The 16905-nt window shown below is 40.5% G+C and overlaps 1 protein-coding gene and 1 long non-coding RNA gene across 2 annotated transcripts; both read right to left on the bottom strand.

Moving 5' to 3' along the window:
• Nucleotides 1-10766: 10766 nt before the first annotated feature.
• LOC308296221 (PWWP domain-containing DNA repair factor 3B-like) lies at nucleotides 10767-13565 on the bottom strand. Its single transcript, XM_080739392.1, has 3 exons — nucleotides 13471-13565; nucleotides 13020-13108; nucleotides 10767-11125 (listed from the first exon to the last, which is right to left on the bottom strand). Exons 1-3 carry the CDS (start codon nucleotides 13552-13554, stop codon nucleotides 11041-11043), a joined length of 258 nt encoding a protein of 85 aa, XP_080595518.1. The 5' UTR covers nucleotides 13555-13565; the 3' UTR covers nucleotides 10767-11040.
• A 290-nt stretch (nucleotides 13566-13855) lies between these two features.
• Nucleotides 13856-15670, bottom strand: LOC308295828. Its single transcript, XR_013962587.1, has 5 exons — nucleotides 15624-15670; nucleotides 15469-15519; nucleotides 14241-14285; nucleotides 14081-14145; nucleotides 13856-13988 (listed from the first exon to the last, which is right to left on the bottom strand). It is a non-coding gene; the product is annotated as an uncharacterized lncRNA (long non-coding RNA).
• Nucleotides 15671-16905: the final 1235 nt, after the last annotated feature.

Raw genomic sequence — 16905 nt, 5'->3', positions numbered from 1 at the left:
GGTGGCGGAAGTGACGAAGTGCTCATAGACGCTAATGGCCACCCGCCACCCATGGAGCCTAGATGACGTTGGTGACTGTTCTTGCTGAGACCTTCTTTGATCTCAGACCGGAAGCGTGGTCAACGGCAAGTTTGCAGGGTCAAAAATACAGTAAATACAAACGTTGTAGCGAGACAGCTGCGGTAAATACAAACGTTGTAGCGAGGCAGCTGGAGGGGCACCCAGGCGCAGACTCCTGCAACTCATGGATGTCCATGGTAGACAGGATGTCCATCAGTGGCAGGAAGTGACCTCACACATCCACCGGGCAGAGACTACGCACCTTTTCTTTTATGTTCTGCTCAAAATGTGTATTTTACAGCGTGGATGGGGTGCTGAGAGGTTTGCCACTCTCGAGAATACACTTTCAACAACACAAAACAAACTTTGTTTTTGTGAGTTGCGACGTAGTCTAGTTTATTTTGACTAGAGTGTAGCGCTGGTAGGGCAGTGGAATTCCTGGCCCTGTGTTAGAGGCTGCTTCCTTGCAGAGCGTGAGGGAGACCCTGGACGGACCAGTCCAGAGCTGCTAACCCTGCAGCGTTGTTCGTCTTCATGTTTCGAAGTAACACATGGATTTAAAAGGCTTTACACCAGGGGTCTTCAACAGGGGGTCCGCGACTCCTAGGGGGTCCGTGGGGATACTGGGGTCCCCGAAATTGTTGAATAATAATAATAATAATTATATTAATAATATTATTCGTTCCCTTTCCTGTTGTACCTTGCTCTTACTGTACTTACTGCACTCTGTACTGTTCTTGTTTTTTCTTTTTATCTTTTTCATACTTCTCTGTAACTTTGTAAATAACCTTTACTGCTGTGCTGCCTCTGGGCAACACATTTTCCCCCTTGGGATAATAAAGGTATCTATCTATCTATAATAATAATTATTAAAAAAATCCATATCTGTATTGTATTTTTTTAAAGAAAGAAAAAATATTATTTTGTCTTTAAATATAAAATATCTGCCTCTTTTGAATAGCTTGTATGTATGAATATTGTGTTATTGGCAGATTGTTAGTGATAGATTGATAGTATTGACATTGGTTGTCAGTTATAAATGGCAGTGGTACATGCATGTTTAAAATAAAAGCATGAATATATTAATCTATTCTTTTAATAGCATATTATTGAATGCACAATATGTTTATACACATGAAACACAATGGTATATGTAAAATTAAGAGAACACTCAGGAGAACAAGGCTGCAGTTCTGTTCAGTTTAATCCAAACTTGTGCACAGATGAAATATACAGCAGTATGACTGACGGCTAGTCTCTGAGCTACTGCCATCTGCTGGTAGAATACTAATGCAGTATGTGTCACATCTGTCTACATTACAGTATAGTATACAATATGTTAGCCCCACGGTTTGGGGGTCCCTGGCCTGAAAACGTTGAAGACCCCTGCTTTACACAATACGGAGAAGTTAGCAGTTAAAGATCTAACTATAAGTGACAGAATCACACACACACACACACACCTACATAGCCATCAAAAACATTATCAGAACAATATTGGACCCTTCAGAATTTCTTTTCACAATCATTAATTCACAATCATATTTAACTAACATTAACTGAATTAACATACGTTTATTACACACCTTTCTAAAATCTCAGTGCATGTTTTTTTTTTTATATTACGTTTACATAAAAGTGTTAGCCACAGCACCTTCCTGTGGGGGGGGGACCACACACAATGTTTTTGATGAGAAATGAATGATTGCCAGTCCAAACACAGTAAAGTCATAGTCAAAACTTTATTTAAAGTTCTCCTCAGAAAATGTAAAAGAAAAATTATAATTATAATAAAAAATATAATTACATCACATTGACTTGTCCAGGATTAAAGCAAGAATAGATTTGTGGCCCTGAAAGATTGTCTGTGAGGAAATGTGTACTATGTATTGAATTAAGTAATAAATGGATTTCAAACGGTTGTGTCTGATCAGGCATTGTGCTTGAGAACTATAAGCACTGTTTACAGCTTCCAAGACTTAATACTAAAGCCTGTTTTCATGCTCCCATACATTGAAACAGCTTCCCTGTCTCATCTTTGATAAGTCGTCATGAAGCCAAAGACAGCTAATGATGAAAATGTAATTATTGATAGAGAATTTAATTACTTAACAGCACAATTGATTTTAAAGTTACCTTGATCTGATACTTTGAAAACAATGTTCACAACTCAACAGCCTCTGTGATCCTGCAGATGAAGGTGAAAGGGCTCACAACTAAGTAGAAGTGGATTTAGACAATTTTCAACATTGCCTGGGGTACCAAACAACTTTGTGCCCTATTCTCCATCGTTGAAAACCTCTTCCACAGAAACCTTCCCAAGTAAAATAGCCAGTGTCAAGACAAAGATTACTTTATGGCAGTCATTAAGTATCTTAAGGAAGTGCCATTAAAGTATGTCAATAAGCTGTCCTAAGTGTACATCTGTTTTGTTTTCTGTGCTTTGTCTATAATTTTTGTTTACTACTAGAGACACTGTACCTACTGTACAAAACCTTTTTCAGTGGTGCACCATGAAAGTATGCTCATCCAGGTTTAGCATGAGTTGTACCACCAAAACTGTCTTACCTCTGGGAGCATGACAACGAAGACAAAATCCAGCAGTAGCACTGCTCTTTCCCATTGCAATTACTATAGATTTAAAATCTGTTACTTGGGGCTATATCACCTTGGTAATAAAGCAAAACATATATTCGAGGGGCCATAACTTTATTTAGTAAGTCATTGTAGAGTATTAATTTCACCTATTTGTCATATGATTTTGAAGGAAAACTATTGTTCCCTTACAGATACAATCATCTGCAGGTGCAAGGACACAGGACATTACTTTGCCCATCTTGTACTAAAACTATAGTGCCTAAAGAGGACATGGTATTACATTTGACTGCATGTCGTAATAACCAAACTATCGTGCCACGTGACTCAAGTTCAGTGGTCCAACCCACATCAGTGCCACCTTCACCTGCATCAGTATTAACTTTGGACCATCAATATACACTCAATTCCTCAGTGTCTCCCCAGTCCACCAATCACACCTTCAGAGTTGATACCCACATCAGTGCCTCCTTCCTCATCATCCTCATATTTGCATCAGTATTGAGTTTGGAATATCAATATACAGGCCACGGGATTGGTCCACACATACACATTTCAGATGAGATTCAGTTGTAATGTCTTGTCCTCTCATGCTTTCTTTGTATTGTACTCCTAAGTTCTTTTTGTACAGGGAGCAAAGGGGACACTTCACTGATTTTAAAAGATCTCACACGTGAAGATGGCAACTCTGAAGGTGTAATTGTGGTGGACTGGGGAATCGAGTATACGCTGTCAATAAATGTAGTCGTGGTTTATCTGTGCCGATACATGTACGGTGTAAAGCATGGGGAAAACAACATGTGACGAAATGTGAATTGGAGGACTGTCCTCAGTGTTAGTTGCTTTGCACAACGGAGTGGCCAGTACAGTACGTGACCATATCTGGTCACGTGATTACTGCAGCAACACTATTACTGAGGAACCACAATGTCCTTGAGGAAAAGCTGGAATGCTGGTTCTGCCGTTTCTAAGGTCTACAGTAGTTCTCCAGCAGCAAACTTGCCACTCATCAGCCGGCGCCGAGCTTGAGCTGGCGTTTAATGGTCTTCACACTCGTGAAACAGAAGCCCCAGTTCTTCTTCTTGTCATCCGGTTGGTGGTAAAGGATGACATCAGTGAGACCCTCTGTGTTTAAGAAAGGGTGGGATGGAGAAAGGATTTGCAACAGTATGAATGAATTAAATATCATGGTATATGACCAATAATTCTAATACATAGCCGTGTGTGGAGGAGCAAAATGCCTGAATCAATATAAAGTGCCATATGTTAATTATTTATTTTTGTGTCTGGCTGCATCACAGCCCATCCCTTACGGGATTATTCAGATCATTTAAATAACAGTTTTTCCAGTGCCAACATGCTGACACAAAAATAAATAAACAAAATAAATAAATACTGCATACTTCTGTTCAAATGTACATAAATAGTACATTAATAGTCCCATTAACATTAACGAGAGTGTGTGTTGTGTATGGTGAATTGGACTGATGCGTTAGAAACCAGTTGGCTCTTTACCTGCAACATAGATCTGGTCTAGTTTCTCAGCAACCTTCTGAGGCAGCCCAGCCTCCAACAGAGCGGATTACTACAACAGCTTGGGTGTCTCCATTGGTTCCTGCTCCTCTGTGCCCCCCTTCCTGTTAACATGCTCTGTAGCCATGTCGTCACATCTGTGTGGAGAGGATGAGATTAGAAGAAACAGAGGGAAACAAAGATTTGAAGCAAATAAACACTCATTACAAACCAAGCAGAGGGGTTCCACAACACAGTGGTTTAACCAGTGGTCCTTGAGGGGGTTCCAGGTGGTCCCCAGCTAAATGATGGAGAGTTAGTAACTAAATGGACCCTTGTAGATCTATTAGGGGCCGTACCTATGTTCCCCAGGTTCTATGTTCCCCACTTTCTTACCACCTAACCTTACCCCTAACCATAACCTCACTAAACTAATGCTGTGAGGTGGGGAACATAGAACCTGGGGAACATAGGTTGGACCCCGATCTATTATATTTGCAACGCTTTCATTTTATGCTTTAAAGAGTAAAAAATATTGTATAATTGATTTACAAGAAGTCCACACAATTAGAAAATGTAGAATAATTTTGATCAACATTTGTCTGTTATCTCTCCTATGGCACATCGATACAGAATGGAATTGTGGACAAAATCTTATCCAACAACAAATATTCTAAGTTTTGGTTCCGAGAGGCAACATCTCATCAAACGGGTGTCCGTGGCTCAAATCAAATTCTGAATAAATAATGGACCCTGATGTGAAAAGGGTTGAAAACCAATGCCACAACAGATAAGCCTGCACACCCAAAGTGTGCAGATTGGCACCACTGATCTTATTCAGTTTTTGAAGCAGGATGATCCACGTTCAAATACAGTATCATTCATGAGTCTGGATCGATCGATATGTGAATAATGAACACAGTACAAGCTAACGCTAGCCTAGCTCTAGAGCTAACGCTAGCCTAGCTTGCTAACAGAGCTAACAGAGCTACCCTAGACCGTTAATAAATTCACCCGGTGTTGGTGTGAACCATAGAGTATGGTGTGAACAGCAGATCAAGTTACGCGGCCGTTTCCTTCCTCAAAAAAAGATAATTAATAGACTATTTATGTTGTCTTACCGTCGGGGTTATCTCCCTCCATTCATTCTGCTCGCTGCTGGATGCTTGATGGTGAAATGGGAGTGTTTACAACTTAAGTGTTCGGTGCTTAACCCAGTTGCTTTTTTGATACACTCGGACTGAAAGACCTGCCCGCGAAAAATACTCTTACACCCATAGAGTTATAATAAGTATAAATATAATAAGGGTAATAAGCATAATAACTAAGCAATAAGTATAATAAGCAAGTATAAATATAATTATTATAATAAATATAATAAAATCCAGACGCTTGTTGTGAGGTCACTTCCTGCCACTGATGGACATCCTGTCTACCATGGATATCCATGAGTTGCAGGAGTCTGCGCCTGGGTGCTCTCGGGCAGCTGCGGACTCACGCAACTCTATGAAAATAGGCTATAGACACTATTATTTATAAACACTCATGAATACTTAATGATTCATAACAATAATCATAACACATTATTAAAGCGTTAAATCATGAAACGCATATAGCCTAACATGGTAAATTGAATTAGGCCTACACATTGTTATAATGATTTAAATCACAACACATACACTGTATTATTTAAGCTCATGCAACTCTATAATAATAAAAGCTCACGCAACTCTGAAAATAGGCTATTACACTGTATTACTTATAAACATGAATTTATTTATAACAATGCACACATTATAAAGCATTAAATGCATCTTGAAATGCATTATAACTCTAAACTCTGAAAATAGGCTATTACACTGTATTATTTATAAACATGAATTTATTTATAGCAATGCACACATTATAAAGCATTAAATGCATCTTGAAATGCATTATAACTCTATAACAATTATAGACTCGCCCTAATTAAAGGGCAAGGTCGCCTGTCACATTACCAAATATATCCATGTTATTGATGACATTGGGACAGGGATCTCCATATATGGGCATAAAACACATGTTAATGAGTAAAGCCAAGCAGGGCCTTGGCGAGTTATTGGGCCTGGGTTTGATGCCTGGGAATAGCATAAGAGGGTACCCTAACCCTAATCTGGGAATGCCCATACTGTAGGCTATATGGACATTTTATTTATGTACGGTATGTATTTATCTATTAATATATATCCAACCCATATACATATATGGAATTAATATTAACGTTTTCAGGGAAGGTAGGGTGTAAATCAGAGTAAAGCAGGCTCTTGGGCCAGTTAGGCCCTGGGATTGATGACATCAGAAATCTCCATATATGGGCATAAAAGGAATTTTGTTTCTGGGAATGCCCTTATAGGCCTATGGACTTTTTATTGTATTTTATCCTTTATTAATAATACAATGTATCCATGTATTAGGAAGGATGGTTGTTTCGCAAAGTATCCACAGCCCTGTTTTGTGACTTTGTCACTGATGTCACAACATGTCAGATATTCATATATGGAGTCTGTGAAATCAGATGTACAGGCCCTATAGATATCCTTATATGGGCATAAAAGGACAGACAGACACACACAGAGATCTCCATATATGGGCATACATGGACACAGACAGACTAGATGGGCTGTATGGATATCCAGATGTGTGATGTAAGTGTTTTATTCCAAATGTGGCACCCCACAGACACAAACTCAGACAGACAGAAAGGCATAGACAAACAAATGTGGCATTTTCCATCAGGCCGGTGTGGCCTACATGCGCTGCAAGTCCTTGTCCACAGCCCTACGGTCCTGGTGGCCCTTGGCATCGTTGATCTTCACAGATATGGGCCATGTCTTGGCCATCTGGCCAGTGATATAGCCTATATAGCCTATATCGATGACATCAGGGATCTTCATATGGGCATAAAAGGGATTCTGGGGTGGGTATAGGCTATAGCCTAGTTATAAGCACTCATGATGATCTCTTTTTTTTCTTGAGTTAAACACTTCTGAACTGCATCTATTACTTGACTAGATATGTGAGAATATACCTGCTTTGATTATACCAGAAACCAGACACAGAGGATAACACAACACAGGCACTGATTCTATCTCACCTTGATTACTTCTCTACTATATGATCGGGCACAGACAAAAAACAGTCTAAGCTCCAAATACCTCAGGCTTGCATGACAGTCTCTCATGGCTCAGAGTAAAGGAGAGGGTGGTATGCAATTTAATGAGTTTCTTTGGGCATATTTGTCATGATAGTAAACAACTATTTTGTCTGTACTCTACTCAAACACATTATGTGTGAGATCAATCAGATCACGATAACAGTCGATACCAGGGGTCACATTGTTAAAACCCCAGAACATATTCAATATGCAGATCTGTAATGTATATGACAATTGCACTATGGAACACTATGGAGGAGTAGATGCTACTTTTGGGGTCTGAATGAATAAAGAATATCACAACACATTATAATTATGAAGTATTACTGTTGTCTTTATAGTAACCTTATAGTGACATTGATGGACCATAATACATTTTAAGAGTTATTATAAAGCAATATAAAATGATTGTATACATGTCTTACAACAACTATGACAATTTAATATAGGATACAGTGTCATTATTAAGGATAAAGTGTCATTATTAAGGGTCTGTAACACATTGTTTTTTGCGACCAAAGGTCGCAGTTTAACGTGAGAAATGACACTGCTTGTCTCCGTCTGTCTGAGTGTCTGTCTGAGTGTGTGTGTGTGTGTGTGTGTGTGTGTGTGTGTGTGTGTGTGTGTGTGTGTGTGTGTGTGTGTGTGTGTGTGCGTGCGTGCGTGCGTGCGTGCGTGCGTGCGTGCGTGTGTGTGTGTGTGTGTACACACATTTTTACAGTCTTCGGGTTGGTTCCCTTGACACATCACTGTGACATGACAGGTGATATCACAGGGGATATCACCTATATATAAAAGTCCATATACTGTATGGGTATACCCATACAGTTTTTCAGAATATTGAAAAACTGTATTAAACCCATACAGAAATGACACAAGCAGTGTCATTTCTCATGGTAAAAAACAATGTGTTATAGACCCTTAATAATGACACTTTCTGTGTATCCTATATTAAATTGTCATAGTTGTTGTAAGACATGTATACAATCATTTTATATTGCTTTATAATAACTCTTAAAATGTATTATGGTCCATCAATGTCACTATAAGGTTACTATAAAGACAACAGTAATACTTCATAATTATAATGTGTTGTGATATTCTTTATTCATTCAGACCCCAAAAGTAGCATCTACTCCTCCATAGTGTTCCATAGTGCAATTGTCATATTATACATTACAGATCTGCATATTGAATATGTTCTGGGGTTTTAACAATGTGACCCCTGGTATCGACTGTTATCGTGATCTGACATCTGATTGATCTCACACATAATGTGTTTGAGTAGAGTACAGACAAAATAGTTGTTTACTATCATGACAAATATGCCCAAAGAAACTCATTAAATTGCATACCACCCTCTCCTTTACTCTGAGCCATGAGAGACTGTCATGCAAGCCTGAGGTATTTGGAGCTTAGACTGTTTTTTGTCTGTGCCCGATCATATAGTAGAGCAGTAATCAAGGTGAGATAGAATCAGTGCCTGTGTTGTGTTATCCTCTGTGTCTGGTTTCTGGTATAATCAAAGCAGGTATATTCTCACATATCTAGTCAAGTGATAGATGCAGTTCAGAAGTGTTTAACTCAAGAAAAAAAAGAGATCATCATGAGTGCTTATAACTAGGCTATAGCCTATAATTAGTGTTATAATCAGATTCAAATGCATAACAAGTAGTCAATACCCATTTAGAATCCCACAGGACTAGTTTCTTAGCTGGGAGCTCATTAAGGCACGTCTACCTCCAGACAGATAATTGTCTGAATTATTTAGTACATCAAATTGGTTGTAAATATGCATTTGACATGCCTGTCATATCATAATTATGTTACAAAAATAACAAAATGGGAATGTTAGCCATGCTTGTACCTCCAAAACACCAAGTATTTTAATGTAGGCCTCCTGACAATATTCTGAAAAACCCTCCAAGGTCAGCAGTTAAAATGGTGTTTAGAGTATTGAATGAGTCAAATAGAAAAATGTGAAACCCAAAGTATGCCCAACTTATTCCTTTAGTGCTTTCATTGCCAATTACACTTATTGTTCAACACTTTGCAACAGTTTATTTTCATACACTCAAGCCTATAGAAAACGTCTTTTTGTAATACTTATGCTCACATGTAACCCCCTATAAAAGAATCTCAATGCTGAGAGTTAGTTTCATGAATGTATAAACATTGGAACAATAAACATTTCCACTGTACAAGAATCTTTATTGTCGCCTCGAGAGGCTGTGACGGGTGAAGAGAGTGAGTGAGGGTGATGGTAAGGTCATTCCAGAGGAGATAGGAAGACATGAGGAAGGTCCATCAGCAGAAATGTCCAGATCAACATCATTAACCACTTAAACACTATACACGTCATTGACAATCAAGAAACCATAGATGACTTCACACACTATGAAGTCTTAAAGGCAATCACCAGGGTTGTGCATAAAGACAAATTCAGTTACATCAAAATTCAAAATACATTTTAATATTAAAGGGCTGACCCCATAACATTGAGAGCATATTTGTATGCTCTACCTGTAAGGGTCCATTTATTTGGAACCCCTTCAAGGAACCTTGAAGGTACATGGACCCCACTTTGAGAGTGATGTAAACATCAGAGATGAACTGACATTTAATAAGGGACCATGTCTGTCCACAGAAAGCTTTTTTTGTTGTTGCCTGCAGCACCTTTCTACCATGCAATTCTATAGTATAGAGGAGTGCACTGGAGCACTACAGACTACAGAAGGTTCGGTGTTACATAGTCTGACTGATAGGGGCGGCCGCAGCTTATTGCAGTGTTTCGCAAAGTAACATTTCAAGGTCTCCCCTCATCTTAACCATCTAAGCAGCCATCAGCTTGGTGAAGCTGGAAACTGAACTTCCCCCACTGGGATTAATATGTAATAATCATTCTGTTTGGAAAAATCAACATTTCCAATCATTTCCATTCATTGCAATAGTTTACACAAAGATAATAGATAATGCTGATATTTATCCTGACATCAATTGTCATTTCTTTTAATCAACCGGAGATTAATTTAGCAAGACTTTTCTGTAGTTGTTTACAGTAAAACATTTCAATGCACTATGAATTCAAGTTTTGAGAATTCAAAATTCTGGCTGGATCATGTGGACAGCAAAGACACACTGTAGCAAATTTGGCCTCAGTGTCAATTGATTTTAAAGAAAGTTGTGTGGCGTAGATAGGTTTACAGTGAAATGATAATATGATAATATAATACCTGCCAGGTTGACACATGTGTGACATTTTGTTTTATTTTCATGTATGGGACATAATCAATGTCTCTTCGCTAAAGACTATTCCTCCAAGCCCATTGCTGTTCTGCCCCGAAGTCCCTTCAGTTGTGTCTGTGTTCTGTAAGAGGTGGTTGTTGAGCTGGGAGGGATCCGCCTGGAGACGAGCCATTTTCCTTGCATAGTACCTCCTGGACGCTGCCCTCCAGGCCTCCCTCTGCATGGTCTGAGTGTCTTCGGGAAATTCGGATATCAGTGTCCTCCTCCGTGTATCCATGAAAAGCGGGCATGGAGTGCACTGAGGAATAAACGCGGGTGGGTGTGTCTGTTGACGGGACACTTTTCGGGCATAGTAGCGTCTGGAAGCTGCTCTCCAGCTCTAGAGGCTGTGATGGGTGAAGACAGTGAGTGAGTGAGTGAGGGTGATGGCAAGGTCATTCCAGCTTCGGGCGCTTCGCTGGGGGATTCCCTTCCTGCAGGAGCCGTCTCCCTACCCCATCCAGGAAGTTGTCCACCTCACTGATAAAGAGGGAGAAGGAAAAAAAGAAATAGGTGAAATGACAATAGAAACTGGTTGTGCAGGCATAACTACAAAACAAAAGAAACCTTGCTAAACAGATAAGCAAGGTTTCTTTTAAAACAGATAATCCTCTCTGAAGCGTCTCACTAGGGGTGTGCGATATGACGATAATTATCTTCTCGACGATACAGCTTTGCCACGATAGGCCATTTCAGAATATCGTTTTGCTCGTGATACAGTCATTTAGAAAAGGCTCTGGATATACAGCGAGTGCACGTTCCATGAGTCGCAGCTCGATTGCTTAATTTATACTTCTATAGTATGGTGGTGTAATTCGCCAAAAAGAACAGATCTACAAGCTAAAAACGTGTCGCGGCTCAAAGTGTCAATAGCTTGAGGATCTGTCCCCTTGCGGCCCCTCCTCCCCTGGGTAGCACGCATGCACTACACGCACACAAGAACAAGCTGCTGCACCACTGGCCCGCGATTTTAGTTTCACTTTCACAGGACTTTGTAAAGCAGTGATACAGCTGGCCCTGCTTTCAGTGAAGCATATTTTTAATAATGGATGCATTTAACAGGACGCAAACAAACTACTTTATCCCTCCTGTTATCAGTCATTTCACTCACTGCAAAGCTGAGCTGCGTGATGTGCTCACTGGTCGTCTCCACTCCAGAGGTGGTTTAGATCGCCTTGTAAATCCATGCTCCTGTTTTTGAGCGGTGGTCACAACGCTCCTATACGTGGCCGTGTGTGTGGGTATGTCTGTCTGTCTGTCTGTATGTAGCCTACAGTACCTTTTTTGACCACACATGTTAAGGGAGGGGCGCTGTTGTTCAGGCCAGGCCAGACACACACACACACACACACACACACACACACACACACACACACACACCACACACACACACACACACACACACACACACACACACACACACACACACACACACACACACACACACACACACACACACACACACACACACACACACACACACACACGGATGGATGGATGGATGGATGGATAGATATATTTGTTTTGCTGTTGCGCAGCCTCCACGACCACCGCTCAGTTCACACGGGTGTGATTTTTATTAACTACAAACAAGTAGCTATTTGCCGCCATTTGTAAAGTCCTTTGTTTGTTATGTTATCACTGTTGATGCATGCGTGTGTCGTCGCGAATCACGGTGAAGTCTATTTTGCGTCTATTTCATAATTGGTTTAGTTATAAAACCATGATATTTTTGTTAAGCTAAAATATCGAATAGGATGATATCTGCATTGTAAAATACAGAGTATACTTCTGTAAAAAGAAAGCTTAAACTTGTATCATAAGTAACAAACTTCCTGACTGCTGTGGTCATAAGGTAATTTGTTTTCCCCCCAGTTTCTGTTGGTAAGGCATCACAAGATTTCTTTTCATATCTGATAAATGAAATAAATAGAGGTGAGGTGTCCTGATCCCTTATAAGGACTTCTTGAAGACCTTTTTAATAGCCTACCTCAATGAAAACATTAGCCAAATTGTTTTGAAAATAGCCGATCTACAAGCTCACAACACTCTAAAACATTTTATGGGAACCCGTAAAACATTTCTGGGACCCAATTTGAATGACCCGACCCATCATCACACCAACTATTTTGAGGTAAAAAAAATGTTAATTGTTTGATCAAAATATGCTATGAAAATCCTAGATTAGGCTACATCTATCTTTCTATCTGCAGCATAAAAATGAATAGATCATCAATCGAATATCTGTGTGTGTTTGTATAATTGTTATTAATAATCATAATAAACCTAAAAACTAGCATAAAACAGTATCATGATAATATCGTGTATCGTGATACTGCATGAAGAGTATCATGATAAGTAGTATTTATTGTACCTTTGATGTAAGCGTGGGCCTTCCATGAACAGACACTCTGCATCCTCAAGGTTCACACCCTGTTTATGTGCAATTGCACATATTGTGGCCTGTCAGGTAGAACAAAAGAAACAAAAACAAAAAAAAAATACATTAGTGAGGTTGGAGATTTTCTTTCTTTTTTTTTTTTTTTTTACCAGAAGGAAATTCATTGATGATGTGGGGTATATCCATTGTTGTGTTTGGACAGCGCTGCTGCTGAGGGTATTTACATTAAAATACGGTTTCTGTGATCGACTGCAATCAGATTGTGCTTGGCCTGGCACTAAAATGAGTTTCGGTTGATCAGATTGTAATCCGAATGCTCTCCATGCGTTTGGGTGTACTGTGTACAGATGGATGTAGAAGTGGCCAAGCACAATCCGATTGCTTCAGCATAACTTACATAATAAAATAAAACTAAGCAACTCACCTCTGGATATAACACGTTGAGGAAGAACTCTATGTTGTTTGGGACACAGAGCGTTGTTGGAGTATTGTCCAAAAGACGAGACATGTATGCCCACAATGTGGCAGCCTGCTCATCGTCCTGGAAGTAAAAAGGGGCCTGGAATTTGGGGTCCGCAATAAACTTCTCCAAACACTTGGATGGCTCTTCACCAGTGAGGACAGCCTGTGCACAGAAAATGGGTTAGTGTACATAAATGCATTTCAAAGCACTTTGTCCTTGAATCCGTCAACTGGATAATCGTACTAGAAATATATGGATTGTGCATTTTCCAACCTACTTTGAGGCGTTTATCGGTCTCCCCCCTCTTAATGACTTCTATGAGATCATCTGCTGCCCTTTTCCTCTTCTGTGCTTCAACGATGTGTTGGGGGATTTCTCTGCTCACCCGATCGCTTCTTGGAACACGGAAAACTGGTTCCCGGCTGCCGGCAAGAAGCTCCACGGCCTGGCTTGTCCAGTGGGCAAACCTTTTGCCTTCCCTTTTCAATTAAGGAGAGGTTAGTTAGTTAAGACGCAACGTCAAGTAATATAGTATTACTTTGCCTTATTAAAGTCAAAATGCCGCTCATACCCCTCGGTTTCAAAGCGCTCCATGAGTCGGACACACCACCACCTTCGTATCCAAGGCATGTCCCCCTAAAATGTGAAGGACACAGGTAGAAGCCTTGGTATATTTTACCAAGAGAAAGCCATTTTCTATAAATTCTGTTTAAAATCAAATGTTAACTCACCTCCTGAAACCTAAATGGGGCACTTGTTGAAAGGCAATATGTGTACTGAAACAGGATTAATAAAGAAAATACCATTAATTCAAAGTTGGGTGGAAGGCAGCATACTGTAGATATGCGTTCTGTTGATAGCACCCAGAAAGTTACTCATTTTACATTAAAAATAACTGGCTCTTCAGATCTATGCATGCAAACCTAGACTTCCATGTCTAGATAGACCTGACAAAGAGCCAGTAATTTATCTAAAATTAATTAGTAAACTACTTGAAGTTAACAGAGTTGCAAGTCCGGAATATTAGTCAGTTTTCTGATTCAGCAGTGTGAGAGGTTTATGTATACCCTTATTAAAGCTGGCAGTACACTACACGATAATCGGGGCATTTAATTACCCTCCTGACAATCTGGCTGCCTCTGACTGAATCTAAATAATTTTCGTCTAGTGTGAGGGCTCACAGATTGGATCTGAGCGGCTCGGAGGGCGATCGGGGGTAGCCCGACTTTGAAAATGTTCTGGATCACAACTGGTCTGGAAGACTTGAACAACAGTGTGGGGCAAAGGAAAATCAGCCACTGATGGATGCAAGTCTGAGCATAGTATCTGAGCGACAGATCTCTTTTTCTCTCCATCTCTCCCTTTCTCCCACACACGCACTTTTCATACCGCGGCCGCCCACCCGTACATTAGGTTGTATAATTCATGATTGGGATGAGAATTAAAACTCGCTCATGCTATATCAAACAGCAGAAATAACTGCTAGTAGTCAGTAACGCCCAGCCTGATCTACAAGCCTACAACGTGGCGTGGATGGACACAGTTTGGTCTTGGAGATCTGATATGTTCTGTGCGCTACACTGTCATACGACTAATCATAAGTCATGCACCGTGAGAAGCACGAAGCACTTGACAGCGCAGTGGAGAGAGAGGGGATGTCAGAGTTGATCCATGGATGGACATGAAACGTGTCCTAGTGAACTCATATTATCAGCAACGTTTGATGATATGAGTTGTGTCCCAGTTTAATGATCAAATTGGGACTTTTTTCGTTGCGTGAGGTGATGTGTTGAGTGAGTGGATAACATAATGTGTTTGTTTGTATGTGTTGTGTGTTGCAACTTGCAAGGCACAGCTCTCAGAACAGCCCCTGTGGCATTTTGTATTAATTATATTATTGCTGTGTTCGAGCCCGATATACAATAGATATACAGATATACAAGCACAAAGGCATCTTACCATGAGCATAAAAATCCCACAGTCGTTTCCAAGGATCTGGCGTGGCAAATCCTAAAATAAATAGAAATATATAAAAATATGTCCATGCAAGCACTAATAAAGAGATTCATAGTTTACTGTAAGCCTATACATTTTGTAAATGTATTATCAGTCACCATAATGTCAAGTCCAGTCTTCTCTGTCCATCTTCCAGGGCTTATTTGTTGTGCAATCCGCCTAATTGTAAATATATAACGGAGAAAATAATAGAATACATTTAGTGCAGAGTCTGCCAGAAATGTTCAGTAAATGTAATATGCAATACAAAAACATGCAAACTGGCTTTCAAACATAAATATGCAAACACAAATACATGCATACTGGCTTTCAAACAAATGTGCAAACACAAATACATGCATACTGTCTGTAGGAACATAACCAAACGTAAAAAAAAGGGTTAGGGTTAGGGTTAGGTAAACCCAAAAACATGCAAACTGGCTGTAAGAGCAAACTGTCTGTAATAACATACCCAAATAGATAAAGAATATGCAAACAAAAACATGCCAACTGGCTGTAGGAACATAGCCAAACAGATATTCACTAGCTAACAAGAAACACACCATGAAGGTTTAAGGGTTTTAATGAAGTAAGGGCAGATAAATAATGAGCAGTGATCGATGAGCAGACATGGATCTATGGTGTAAACGATCATGAATCGATCAATGACAATAATGAAATCAGGCAGTAATGAGTCCGTAGTGGAAGGAGGGGATTGGGGAGGGTGTAGGTTCCGGGGAGGGTCGCAGACCCTGGAGTCTTGGGGTAGGGGTCGTATAGCGTAATCGTCTGCACCGTCGGCGTCAGTGGCGACGTGGACTGAACCCCCAAAAGTAAACATAAGGGCCACTACGTTGGATGTTGGGACAGTGTGGACTGACCCCCAAAAGGAGAGACGAAGGGCAACTTCAGGACTACGCTAGGGCATGGTCGGCTGCTCTGAGGTCGTGGACGCTAGTGCATATATAGCGCAAGTAGGATTGCGAGGTCCACCTGCCTAGCAGTTGGACGGTGTGATCGGCTGTGGATGCGGCGCCGATGCGGAAAGAGTGGCCTGGGAAGTTCTCTGCCGAGAACCCTGAGATGGTGAGAATTTGGCGGAGGTGGAGATGGAACCAGCTGCAGGTGGCTGCTGTTCCGTTTTCGGTAGTGAACAAGGGGTCTGAGGGTCGGGCATTAAGGGAGAGTCGGGCTCGGATAAGGTTGGCTAGGGGTTCGTATGAGCTGGTTGGGGAGTTGAGGCGGAATAGGTAGATGGGGGTTAAACGGCACTGGGAGGCTTTGCTCTTTTTGATTGTAAACACGAGGGTGTTGTGGTCGTGGATACCTAGGTCTGATAAGCGAGGATCGATGCTGGGGTCGAGATTTTTGAGTTGGAAGTTGAGGCGCTGCAGGCCTTTC

The sequence above is a fragment of the Nannobrachium achirus genome (genome assembly GCF_963921795.1).
Source record: "Nannobrachium achirus genome assembly, chromosome: 12".
NCBI classification, from domain to species: Eukaryota; Metazoa; Chordata; class Actinopteri; order Myctophiformes; family Myctophidae; genus Nannobrachium; species Nannobrachium achirus.
The sequence above is the reverse complement of the archived record's forward strand: the minus strand, read 5'-3'. Positions and strand labels throughout refer to the sequence as shown.